Source organism: Stegodyphus dumicola, chromosome 2 (assembly GCF_044657685.1).
Source record: "Stegodyphus dumicola isolate Sdum_Otavi_A_Nest chromosome 2, ASM4465768v1".
Classification (NCBI taxonomy): domain Eukaryota; kingdom Metazoa; phylum Arthropoda; class Arachnida; order Araneae; family Eresidae; genus Stegodyphus; species Stegodyphus dumicola.
Window position 1 is genome coordinate 135,643,863 of NC_140769.1, and position 14,258 is coordinate 135,658,120.

General features: G+C 37.0%; 2 protein-coding genes across 5 annotated transcripts in view; one reads left to right on the top strand and one right to left on the bottom strand.

Annotated features, from left to right (window-relative positions):
• Positions 1-14,258, top strand: part of LOC118195308 (uncharacterized) — a 294,732-nt gene that overhangs the window by 80,795 nt on the left and 199,679 nt on the right. The gene's annotated exons all lie outside the window — the stretch shown is intronic.
• LOC118199623 (monocarboxylate transporter 12-B-like) overlaps positions 1-14,258 on the bottom strand; it is a 173,923-nt gene that overhangs the window by 31,072 nt on the left and 128,593 nt on the right. For all 4 annotated transcript variants that reach the window (XM_085811144.1, XM_085811143.1, XM_085811145.1 and 1 more), the window contains exons 3-5: positions 11,272-11,415; positions 5,989-6,248; positions 3,896-4,021 (exon numbers count right to left, since the gene is read on the bottom strand). In XM_085811144.1, the coding sequence (XP_085667270.1) occupies positions 3,896-4,021; positions 5,989-6,248; positions 11,272-11,415 (530 nt within the window). The remainder of the gene's footprint in view (positions 1-3,895; positions 4,022-5,988; positions 6,249-11,271; positions 11,416-14,258) is intronic.

Genomic DNA, 14,258 nt, shown 5'->3' on the forward strand with positions numbered 1-14,258 from the left:
TAGGCAGATTAGGCAGGCACATTTGTAGTACCACAGGTGATTGAGGTATTGCTGAACCAAGATAAGTGTTAAGCCTCCGCCCCAATTTTGAGCGAGAACACCTTCGAGGTGGTCCGACTATCTTCCACCGCTCTTTTTCTGCCACCTACCCATGGAGTTAAGAAAGGAAGGAGTGGCCAATTCGACACTAAGAGGGAAGCACTGCTCCGAAGCTTCGGTCTCCAGATGGGGTGTTTTTTGTTTACATTCAGAAGCTCCATAATAGCGCTTCGATAGTATTTGGACACACGACAGTTCCATACAAATCGAAAAAGAGACATTTCCGCGTAAAAGAAACATTCATTGTGTTATAGATAACAGCAATTTATATAATTTAGTGACATTTATGCAAAAATAACATCTTGGCTATTTTTCGATAACTAACAACAGCAATTTTGATTATGAATTTGTTTTATAAAATTCTAAGCTGTTGAACTACAAAAATATAGATTTTAGAAAAAAAGTCATGCTTAAAGAATGAAAAATACCTTACGATACCCTTGATACGGCATTCTCTACTTTTATTTTATCTTCCAAACGCCTAATTGTTTTAAATAAAATATTTTTTTTATCATCCCTGTGTTTCTTTTTAATCATCCATGTGTTTGTGATATACTTTTCAAAAATTTTTAAAGGAAAGGCTTTGTAGTTGTTCATGTTAAACTTAACATTTTAGTTTTATATAACTTAAAGATAATCACTTCGGGTTTACAAGTTTTACTTATTTGGGTTAACTAAAAAATAAAATTATCACCAATTGCTGCAATCCTTGTCAAAATTAATATATATACACACAGATATGCCAATAAGTTAACTTTTCTTTGATTTGTAACCACACATTTGTGTAAAACTATGTACAGTTTTACACAAATGTATGGAACAGAGGACGGATACATTTGCGAATTCGGCGGAAATACCGTGTGCGATCAAGATGACATGACCATGTGAACGTGCCACATCATCAAAACAGCTTATTAAGAATTTAATAATAGGGTAATCGACGAAGATGAAAACATTTGTGTATCCTGCCAAAGATGCTCCGAATCATGAATGGTTCTCTTATTGATTGTTCGTACTGGAAAGTAATCTGTTAAAAGATATTGTAAAGCAAATTCTATGAGATGCGTAATTAAAAAAGTAATACAGAAGAGTTTTAGAATATGTACTGTTGAAATTAAGGGTAAAAAAATATGTGTTTTGTTTGAATATGAATTGTGATTTCGAAACTAAAGAACACACATACATATATAGATCAACGCCTTGTTTATGGATGCAACAGATTACGTTAACTATATATAGTTCTTAGATATATGGAATAATCAATATTTCATTTATGGTCAATAGTTTGTAAAAATAATCAATAATTCTAATTATTACTTATAGATATAATCAAAATAGAATATAGCGGGCACCTTCAGAAAACGCGTCGACTATAGGCTTTAAAAGAGGTCGTCGGAAATTAATTAATATTTTTATTGATAAGCTGCAAAAATTATTGGTCGACGACCTAATCCTCTTGCGTGCTGGTTAGGATCTGTACCTAGCAGCCTCGGCACCAGGGAACATAATCAGTTTTCACTGATTATGTTCCCTGGTGCCATAAGTAATAATTAATAACATAAGTAATAATTAGAATTATTCCACTTACATTTTATAATAAATAAATTACAAGTTTTAAGTAATATTTAAAAAAAAAATTTTTTTTGTTATCTTTCAGAAAAGTACTATTTAACGTATTTCGCTATTAAAATAAAAGGTGCTCCAATTTGAAATGGACCGAATAGAGCATTAATTATAAATTGACTTAGATTATTCGATTTAAAAGATGCCCCAGAAGCTAAAAAATTATGTCATATTTGAGAGAGTATTTCAGGAAGAAGCTTTATAAATAGAAAAGAAATAATACATAATTTTAATATTAATAATACGATAAACTTTGATCTTAATTTTTATAATCCTTAACCGAATAAAATCGAATTACTTTGAAAAAAATTTTTTCTAATGTAATTAAGGGAAACTTGTGAAAATATTTCATTCAAATTAAACCGTTCTGAGCAAACCGTTCTGTGAAAAGTATAGCATTTAATTCCATTCAGAATGAAATGCTGATTAAAAATGTATTCTTTTCATGTACTTAGGACTCTGAAATATTGTAGAAAACGAAAATATATGCATATATATGTATGTTTACGAATTACAAAATATTTACATCCGATTGTGTCAAAACCCATTGAACTTAATCGTAAATGACCGAATGTTTTGGTCCCCACGAAGGGATTGCCAGTACTTCAAAGCAGTGTATGGGGGAAACCGATTAGGGCCACTCCATCTTACTTCCTACCTCCATGCGCCTATCTCTAGAGAGGACTTTTGGTTAACCGTGTATTTGTAGTACACTTTTGCCGCACAGACACTGTACTCTAGTAAACGTCGATGCCTTCTCCGAGTTTCGAACCCGGGCCCAAAGGTTTGGCAGTCAGCGCCGCTAACCGTTGTACCGGCTGGGCGGCCATCGAGTGATTGCAATCTTACAGTGGTACATTAGGCAGAAGAGACCCCCTGACGTAGGTTGTTTAAAAGGTATTGTAACGTCTTTATATGGTATTGTAACGTCTCAAGCTCTAGAGGCGATCCCAGTCAACCCTGGGCGACAATTGTGAACACAGTTATGCATATAAAACGCAAGACAAAGGCAAGTGGGCACCAATCGGTCGCCATACAAAGAAAACGATAAACTTAGTTTAAGACTGTCCCCCGCCGAGCTCCAGCCTACCACCGAATGATCGATGGTTCTAGTTTCGTGTGAAAACTGATTATGTTCCCTGGTGCCGAGGCTGCTAGGTACAGATCCTAACCAGCACGCAAGAGGATTAGGTCGTCGACCAATAATTTTTGCAGCTTATCAATAAAAATATTAATTAATTTCCGACGACCTCTTTTAAAGCCTATAGTCGACGCGTTTTCTGAAGGTGCCCGCTATATTCTATTTTGATTATATCTATAAGTTAATAATTTTATCTCAAAACCTTACCGAAAATGTAATTTAAATTGGTTTACTCATTGTATAAACTTCTGAATGTTTTTTAGCTCTTTAAAACAACACTTTCTTAGAGTTTATGGGATTTCCAACTTCATAAAATCTTTAATATCTTCGCTTCTATTTGAAGCAAAGAATAAAACTCGCTTGCTTTGTAAGGCTAAAAATATATTCTATCGACTACAATAATAAAATAAAAATTTAATTTTTGACGAAAACTGTTAATTTCAAAATGTTTGAATAAACAACTCTAAAATAATTGGCCTTTAATAAGAACTTTTAAGGAAGTGAAAGTTTTTATTACATTGATTAAAACCCTGATTAAGTAATCAGAAAAGGAAGAATTTTATAGACACGAATACGAAGAGCTTACAGGAAATCCAGTTCTTCCACTCACGATTTTTTTTTTTTAATAATTTTAGTCCCAAGTAACTAAGTGAAACTTACGAATTTCCGACCAGCAATGATGGGCAATAGAGGATTTATTAATTTCTTTTTATTTTCAAACGTGAGTTTCACGCTGGCTGTTTGCTGTGACACGTCAAGGGTTAAACTTCCTTGACCAATGCATATGAAATCTCACTGGCGAGAGAAATTATAAACCAAATTTATATCTGAAATAGGATCTTTCAAGACCGGTCGAAAATTCAGCTCATGCAACATGTACCTTGTGAATAATTTTTTTATTTCTTTAGAGCTTAGTTCCTTTGGCGTTTGCTTTGAGCAAGCTGCGCTCTCTTGCACTTTATTTTCGCGTTAAATGAGATGAAAAAATAAAAGTAAAAAATTATTCATATATTTCATAGAATATTTTTTTACCTGATCGAGATTAAGCGTTGACTGCACGCCAGGTTCTGTGTTGATTAGAGGTCGTTTTGCGTCTTCCACCAGAAGGACCAATCCGCTATCTCCTTTCTCTTTGTTTTCATTAGACAAAGATCCCGGCTAGGAGTGGAGGATGAAAAGAAACAATGAAGGAAAATTGTAAGCAAAATTTTAAACAAATTAAAATTTATATTAGAATTCGTGGGGTTTTTTTTTTCCATATTTTAAATAATTTATAGAACGGAAAAAAAAAGTTCACATTCACAATGGAAAAACAACAGACTTACCAAAAGTTCTGCAATATTAAGCTAAAGCTTAACTTTATACGATAATATTTTATGGCAACTGAGAACCATTTTTTTCTCCGCACAAATATGACTTCGATAGAAGAATTTTGACCCTGTCAAGTTTTGTATTGATTTGACACTGTGTGCATTGAAATGGTGCAATTTGCATAGTCTCATTAATGACCTTCGAAATAAAGTAAAACGTGGATAAGAAGTTCCTGCACACTTCTCCTCTAATAAGTTCCGAAATAAAATTTAAAAGGTGTAGTGTCCATTCAAAAAGTGTAGCGTTAAAAAGGTGTTCTAGAATATGCAGCTCTTGTTTATCCTCCTGAGAAACTTAATTCCATGATACCAAGGCTACTTAGTTGTATGAAATCTTACTCATTAAATAGCCCACCAGCAGCCGAGCGGTAAAGTCGCTAAACACTGGTAGTTCGGTCCGAGGTTCGAATCCCGCGAACGGGCTGGCTGCATTGGCGTTTTCGTGGTTTTCCTCATGTGTAACGTGTATACGAGCCAGTTTAGGCAGATAGCCCTAGTGTGATTTGCCATAATTAAATAAACCTAGACCAAATCAGTACTCATTAAATAAGTTTTATGGTTCACATATAGTAATTTCATTTTTAAATTTTTATTTCGCTTGAAGATAGAAAAACCTGTTTCAGTCGATGACTGAACTGATGGGTTTTCCCGTCTGACATTCGAACTATTGACATAGTAACTCTACTACAAAAATTTCAAGATTTCAGGCAGTTTTCACTTGCTACAGTCGATGCAGCTTAAACAATAAGTGTTGGTTATGTCACTTAGCTAGATAATCCATCCAAATATTGCCATTAATTTTCATTAAATTTACAGCATTATAAATTTTTTTTAAACATTGCACTTATTAAGGAAGCCATGTAGTGATCACATTAGGTTTTTCTTCTTAACAAGATTCTCTCCTTAGAAATCCCTTAGCCTCTTCTTATTGAAAACTTCTTAAGGAAAACTGTCTTGCATCCACGTTACACAAAAGCAAAACTACGAAAACGGCCATGCAAGCCAGCTCATTCGTCAGAATATGAACTTGGGTCGAACTATCGGCGTTCAGTTGTCTTGGCCGCTTATGGGAATTTTATAATCTACAAATTCCTTTTTTTTCCCTTTAAATCAGTTAGCCTCCATTCCGAAGACGAACTCACTTCACAACTTCCCTTAAAAATATTTTTGAAAAGCTATTATGAGATTACGGAATAGACACATGCCATGCTAATTAACTACAAGCACCTTTGTATAACATAAGGCTAACAAACGGCAGAGAGCTCAGTCGTTGAACACTGGTACTTTGACCTGAATTTCAGGTTTCACGGGCACTGTCGCGGTTAAAAAGTAATTCGTAGAACAGCCACTAATTTCGTTAAGAATTATTTCATTTTTTATCTATTTGAATTCAGATTGTTAAGTGAACATTTGGTTTTCACAGCTTCTGAAACATTTAAGATTTTTTAGAATTTCAAAATTTTGTTCATTTCTATCTACCATATAGAGTTTTTTATAATCTGTTGCTTTATTATGGATGAGTTTACTATATTTGCTAATTTTTTACATAAAAACGATCTCTGGAAACTTTTAAAGCATAACTTTCAAAATTTCTCTATGTAATATTAGGTTAATTATTCAACAATCTGTGCTGCATTCTGCTTTTCCCCTAAAAAATTAACAAATGAATTGTGAGGAGATATATCACCAGGTGACTGTTGCTGTCTCTGTACGCTTATACCTGTACTTGTGCAGACGACAAAGGATGCGACTTACCAGTTTGGATTTTGGAGGAGGTGGTTCTAAAGGTCTCATCAGAGCTCCGAAAACGGAGCAGTTCAGAGATAATCCGGCGAGTATTAGCAAGGCCCCCTTCCAGTCATAAGCATCTAATAACGCTTGTGTGAGAGGAGCAAAGACGAAGGCCCCCATGCCAGATCCACAGACAGCGATTCCTGTTGCAAAAGCCCTCTTCGTCGAAAAGTAATACCCAACGCTCACAATGGCTGGAAGATAGATCAGACCAAATCCCAATCCTGTATAAAAAGATTAAAAATTAGCAATTTTTTTAAACACTAATGTACAAAAAGCAAAATGGTAGTATCAGAGCTGAATGCGACAAGGCAGGACCAACTTGCACAGGGAATATTTGGGTATGCAATATTTACGTAAAGAAGTTCTGTATAAACTATTCAATCAAAGAATAGTTACATAAGGGAAATCAGCACAAATCTGTTCGCAAATTATTCCAATAATAAATATTACACAAAGACTATTTGACACTTTACGGACAACGAGGCTCAATGCGTCGAACAAGGTAATCTGTTTATTTGAACCTGCAAGTAGCCATGCAATGATGTCGTTACAAATAAGCGGAAAGAACAAACACCGAGCCGCCCAACCGGGATAATGGTTAGTGATTCTGACCGAACAGCCTTGATTCGAATTCCGGAGAAGGCATGGATGTTTGTAAATGTAAAGTGTCTGTGCGGCATGGTAGCATTAAAAATATGAGATGACCCGAGAGATTGGTGATAGAGAAGAGGTGTAGGAGACTTGTATGGTGCCCAAGGTTCTTGCTAACGACAGGGTTAGGTTAATCTTGAGATTTTAGACAAGCGAGATTAGTCACAATAACAAATACAGACAACGCCCTTTGCTTTTCTTTAAGTGCTGATTTCATTAGGGGAAAAGTAATAAAAATAAAAGATATGTATTATCTTATGTGGCCGAATGATAAAAAAGAGACGCGCTTTAATTTTTCTAAGGCAAAGATATCAGGCCGAAAAAAAAAAAAGAAAAAGAGTTAACAGAACCAAAGCTGGTTTAAAAGTTCGCGTGTTCATTTTCTAAAAGCTATTCTACACTCATGTCCATAAATTAAGGATAACTCGGAGTCACGCGGAAATCGAACTCTAAAATAAATATATCACCTGTAAAATCACTACACACATCTTCAAGAATCATATGCAAATTTCAGGAAGTAACAAGATGACACAGATGGTACGTCATACTGACAAGAGTGTAAGAGAATGATATGTAAGGAATACAGGCAAAGAAGTAAAATTATTCGCAGGCACTTTATAAGCATTTCAGTGCAATAATCGAATAGTTATGACACAAAGAACACATTTGAATGATTTTTTACGTGGTAGAATTATCGGCCGTCTGGAATGTGGGCGTACCCAACTGGAAGTATCAGACGAACTTGGAATTGCCCAGAGTGTCATCTCCAGGCTTTGCCAACGATTCCAAGATGATCGTAATGTGAGTAGACGTTACAGCACAGGTCGCCCCAGACTTACGACGCCGAATGAGGACCGGTATTTGGCAGTTACTGCCAAAAGAAACAGGCGGAGCACAGCCTCAGACCTGTCTCGTCAGCTCTCTTCAGCCACTGGTACGACAATTTCAAGGCAGACCGTGTACAGACGCTTAGGGCAGATTGGTCTATATGCTCGTAGACCTGTCAGATGCGTTTCACTTACTCAACTCACTGTCACCTGCGGTTAGCCTGGAGTAGAGAGCATGCATTGTGGACAACGCAACAGTGGGCTTGTGTGATGTTTTCCGACGAGGCCAGGTTTAGCTTGCAGTCTTATTCTCGTCGGACATTCATATGGAAAGCTCCAGGTACCCCGTTACCACCAAGAAAACATCATTGAACGACACCGTTACGGTGGTGCAGGAGTGCTCGTTTGGGGTGGAATTATTCTGGGTTCCAGAACTGACCTGCATGTTCAAATTGGAACCATGAAAAGCCAAATCCATCGGGACGTCATTCTGAAACAACATGTACGTTTGTTTCGGGGCGCCATGGGCGCACAATTTGTGTTTATAGATGACAACACCCGTCCTCACCGTGCAAACATCGTAAGCGAATGCCTTCAATCGGAGGATATCACCCGTATGGACTGGCCAGCATTCTCACCGGACTTCAGTCCAGTAGAGCACGTGTGGGACATGCTTGGCCGACGAGTTGCAGCCCGTCAACCTCCTCCTACATGTCTACCGGAACTTCGGAGAGCATTGCTTTTTGAGTGGTGTAATATCCCCTAAGATCAGATCGATAATTTGATACTCAGCATGCCTAGGCGTTGTACGGACTGTATCGTATCGTCTGGGAGACATACAATGTATTAACAATCATACCAACCATGTAATATTGGTTTTTTGTAAATAGGTTTTTTTTGTAATTTGTTCCAGGGAGAAAAAATCGCTAATTTTTTTAATAATATCAAACATATAGTATCTTTTTTTGCTCTTTACCTTTTGTTTAATAAATAAGCTTTACAAATAAGTCAAATTTGTTTTGCTTCTAACTCTTCCTTTCCCTGATTTTGCATTATCCTTAATTTATGGACATGAGTGTATCTCAGCATTAGCAGTTTCTTCGAAGATACTTATTATGTGGTATACAGTAACTGCAGATCGAATTGCACTACATGCAGCCTTCATGTAGGGCATAACTGTTACTACTAAGATGGAGAATTTGTTATGCACAGAACAAAGACCGTTCTTCCTAAGCATTTGGGTACAATATTTCGCCTACCAATGTGTTAAACTTTGTTTTTAGCACTGCCCTTCTGCATCTGTTAGTTCAGTGAGAGAGCAATATATGTGCCCTCTGACTCAAAAATACTAAATGAAAAGGTACTAAACGACACTATGGGTATATTAACCCGCGAGCACACGCACCGATCCGACGAACACGAGAACACGCGCCGGGTATGTCATACCCGAATAAAAATATTGTAAATAAAAATTTGCCGAAAAAAATTAATCGTTTTTTTAAAAGAAATTAAAATGTAAAACCAAATTAATACTTCATTTTAGATAAAATAGGAAACAATAAGGAGAGGAAAAATTATTTACTTACAATTTTTTTAACATTGTTTACAAAATGGGGTCATATGTTCCATATATATACTTTTGCTACAATTTTCACAAATGAATCTACTCTTTCTATCGTTTTTCTTGGTCTGTACACCTCTTGTAAGTCATTTCAGGTTTTTTGGAGGGCGGTCCATTGTTAACATGTTCATCGGTGGTCAGAGTTCGTCCAGAATCAGGAACCACAGATGCTCGTCGTCGTTCATTTTGAACATTTTCTATTAGCTGCATTCCTAAGGCTTTGAGAAAAGTACTCATCCCGTTCACGAGTTAAATTTTCTCGTATTGAATCAATGTAAATATTTGTATTATCAACTACGTGTTTTAAAATATCTTCATCGATAAGCAATGACAAGGACTCTAGAGGTGTTGAGACGTCTTTAGAATACTTTGTATTTCCAGGGAGTTTAGTTATAATATTTTTGGCCCCAATTCTAACATTAGTCCGGAATTTATTTTTGTTCCATTTCACTCCATTTTTTCCAACATAAAACTCATTGCTACATTCCAGAGTTTCATTTTCTGTATCTGAATCACTACTCTATATGGATGAATAATGATTACTAATTATATTCTTCGTCATCAACATCTTCCTCTTCTTCACTAAATTAATCCTCATCAGAAAAAACTGTTTCAAGGAGATTTCTCAATCTTTTCATCTCTTCATCGTAAGGAATATACGGCCCCATGCTTACAACTCAAGAAAAACTTATACTAAAAGCTTGAAAACGAGAAGTTGCGAAGTGACTCACTGAGAAACGCCAGTACACGCGCGGGTATGACATGCCCGAACAATGCTGGTCCTAAAAAACCGTTGCACTTGCCACCACAGGAATTTCCCCCATTTAAGTATGTGACCTTGAACTCAGCTACACCAAGTTTCATCCTTTTATGAAAGAATGGGCGAGAAATATACAAAAAGAAAAATACAATGGGTATGACATACCCGCCGCGTGTGCTCGCGGGTTAAAGTCTTTATTCACAACTAATCACCAGAGGCCTGAACACAACTATTCCTCTGTTTCACGAGCCGAAGATCCCTCTTCCTAAACTTCATGTAAGCTGTCACAGGAGCCAGTCCTTCACCGTGTTCTTCACTTCGTCGTCCGAGTCGAAACGCTTTCCTTTGAGGCGTCACTTCTGTTCAGGTCGTTTATCTTATTGATGAATTTAGATGTGATTACCGTGTTTGCCTGGCCTGTTCACGAGTCTTCACTCAATTACTCCAGGCCTTCACGAAAATTGGCACTCCATTTCTCACTGACTTGTTGGACACACAGTCTTCCCCGTATACAACCACTATCCAGCGATGAATATCGGCCGGTTTAACCCTTTCCACAGTGAAAAATCTGATAACACCTTGTTGCTCCTCAGTCATCGAATTTGGCAATGTGAACGCCATAATGTCCTCACACGCACTGCCACATCAATTGGATGGGACACACAACTGCCTGTTTCTCTCCTGCGTCATGCGCGGGCGCTCGCTCATGAGCACAGCCATGCCGGATACTACATTCGTGTCCTCAGATGTCTCAATATGTCATGCTAAAGTGACAGATTCAAATTTCAACCAGTTTGGTTGTTACGACGGTTCTTACCTTTTTATTTAAGCACCCAAAGGACCTAAGTATGTACTGACTGTATATACTGAGTTGTATTTTGGTATTCCGGAACTACCTTGCCACCAACCTGAATTCAATATGTCTCCTAACTGTAAGTCACTGGCATGGTTCAAATCCACCGCAATCTACACTGATGAGATCAAGCGAGATGGCAGGAGCTCTGGACTACTATGTGTTCGATTGCAGAGAGACTGTAGAGCATCAGCTTTCGACAGCCAACAGCGGAGCATATCCATGCATGAGATAAAAATACTTTGAAAAAAATTCCTGTATTCCGAAACGCATGCGCGACTGCGTCAAGATAGCATGTAATATTTCAAACAGGCTGGAGTAACTTTCAACTGCCATCATCATCGCCAGCACAGCCTCTGTATGTTCTGCATTTGCATTAAATTAATTTTGCTCAAGTTGACGATTCGTTTTCTTTTCTTTCTTATTTGTTTTCACTTATTGGATTTTAAATTAATGTCATGTAATGAAGCTTTAAAAATTTTAACTAGACATTCTGCTTGAATTAGTTAAAGTTTCAATGAGTCTATCTTACCTGCCATGATACCGTACGTGACCATGAGAACGTCCACAGAGGGCGCCACCGTACTCAAGAGGAAAGCCAAGCAAGATACGATACTTCCAGCTATCGTCACAGGTCTGCATCCGAATTTATTCGTCAGCGCGCTCACAACAGGGCCTGAAATTAATTGCATAATTTAACACGCTAGTTTAATGCTTGCTAAAAGAGTTCGATAACTTAACATTGGTGAATGAGTTCAATAATTTAACATGTAGTAGATCGATACTTTACCAGTTCGATAGTTTAAGATTACCTAAATAAATTCGATATTATAAGATTTGCTAAGTGAGTAATTTAGTTAACTCTTACTGAATGAGTTCGATAAATTAATATAAGTTAATGAGTTAGATGTTGTTACGAATTTTGTATGTATTATTGCGTGCGTACGGGTTCGTAATAGATGGAATGCACGAGTCTGATGAAAAGTTAATAAAATTTATTCTTATCACAAGACATAAAACAAAATGCTGAAATGTTTCCTCACAGATATTCGTACAATATCACAATATCACATAGTAGTTATATTTTAAACTACTAAAACATCAAACAGAACGCAATCCAAAGCGCAGGGAAAGCTACTCATGTCTCACCGCGAATTCACCGTAGTCAACAACAGTTATCTAAACAACTGAATTGATATGTTTCTGTCCGTCTTTTTAAAGCTTTTTAATGAGTCACGAGAATTTTCTCGTAATTTCTGTTTCCTCGAGGTTTCTGGAAAGCAAAAGAGTAGAATTACGAGATATCTATTTATTAAACGTTAAATGCACGTGCTCCTGTATTTTTACTTTTCCGGCGTAGATTTCTCTTAAAATAAGTCTCGTGCGGATTATAAGAATATCAAGGAAGGGGAGGGAATTGTTGGATTCAATTTCAAGAGTGAATTGGATGGCTGGATCAATTGAATTCATAATAGATAGAATCTCGGATTCCATTATTTGAAGTTCAGATTTTGAGCGTGAAGGTGCATTTGCCCCTCGCTCCCTATTTTTAACTTCGCTAAATTTTTCTTGTCCTTTATGCTTGATCAAATAGCCTGGCTCAGTAAAAGCGCGAGACAAATTTTTAAGAGAAAGCTATGCCGAAAAAATAAAAAAAACAGATGCACGTGCATTTAGCATTTAACATTGAGTGAATGGATATCTCGCTAATTTCCATAAATGTAATTGACTGTTATGTTAGCTGTAACCGTAATTCTATCCTCTTATTGCTTTCCTGTAATTCCGGGAAGCAGAAATTGCTAGAAATATATCGCGCGGCTGGTTGAAAACTAATTTAGGCGAAGAAAAAGCATCTGCTCTCAGTTATTTAATTAGCTGCTGTTGTTAGTTCAGTGTGATATCGAATTGGCTTTCTCTATGCATTGCGTTGTATTTTAACGTTTTTAGTAGTTTGAAGTATAGCTAATGATTATACTGCGTGATACTATGAACACTTGTACGAATATCTCTGAGGAAAATTCCTGAGTTCTGATATATTTCTGTTGATAAGAATAATTTTTATTAAATTATTATCGGACTTGTCCATTCAATCTATTGCGAACAAGTATGCACGCAACAATATTGTAAAAAAGTTTGGTTTTGGGTTTTGGTTTTATTAGATTACGGCAAAGCACTCGAGGGCTATCTGCCTTAAGGAAGGGATGCCTTCGTGGAGGACTTTCTAAGGGAAACTGGCTCGTGTACACGTTACACACGGAGAAAACCACGAAAACGCCCATGCAGCCAGCCCATTCGCGGGATTCGAACCTCGCACCGAACTACCAGTGTTCAGCGACGTTACCGCTCGGCCGCTGGTGGGCCTATTGTAAAAAGGAATCTTTATAACTTCCCCTGTAAGGTATTTCTCCCGCCTTCTTAGCATGTTTCGTGCTGTAGTGGTCAGCACGCTCGACGCGTATTCGAGAGGTCCGTGGTTCGCGTCCCGGCGAGGGCATTGCTCATTCTTTATCTCTCGTGCTTCGAAATAAGCTAATGATTCTACAGTGGCGCCCGATCTAAAAGGTGGTGAACGATGATTCTTCACCACCAGGATTTAGCGATTGGGTCCCCTAAAACCCCAGTCTTCCTTTAAAAGGGGAGTATATGAGGTATTTCTCTCGCTTTCTTAGCATTCCTTTATGATGTAGTGGTCAGCATACTCGACGCGTATTCGAGATCCGTGGGTCGAGTTCCGGCGAGAGCATCGCTCATTTGTTCATCTCCCCCGCTTCAAAAATACCTAATATCTCTACACCCTCACTGATGTGTAAAACATTAACTATAGTTTGTAATTCCTCAAAGAATAGTATTACAGAAATAAGAAAATGCGGAGACAGTAATGGAATGCAAAATAAGGAGACATCTAAAACTTGTTCAGTGTGTATGAAATGAAATTATGCTTAAAAATTTTTATATTCACCCTAATACTTAATTTATTATCAACGTGATATGGCCAAAAATTAGTCGTACACAAAAATTCTACCAATGTTCAATGAATTAACCCTGTTTCAACAGATATTTTACGTCACTCCTGAGAGCATCATTAAGGTCGTTATAATAAATTTGGCTTCTGCAAGTTAATCATTACATGTAATTCAATTAAAAAGCTTAATCGTTCATTATTAGCCCAAAAGGACGTTAGTCCGGAATGGGCTATTAGTCTCAAAACGTGGTTTTGCGTCGTCCACGCTAAACAGCGAATCACTTTTCAAATGGATGCTAAAAAATACGATAGCCCTGTATTATTTTCAAAGAAATGATATAATGAAGGATCTCCATGGATGTATGTATGTTCTTCGCATAGTGAAAACATGATGGTGTCTACGGCCATCAAATTTTGAATAACGTAGATCTCCACTCGAACATGTGAGCCAGGAAGCCCGGATTTTGAATTTTATATTTCATATTTTGCAAAACTTGTAGACTCATTAGGTTTTTAAAAAAAAAAAAAAAAAAAAAAAAAAAAAAAAAAAAACAGGA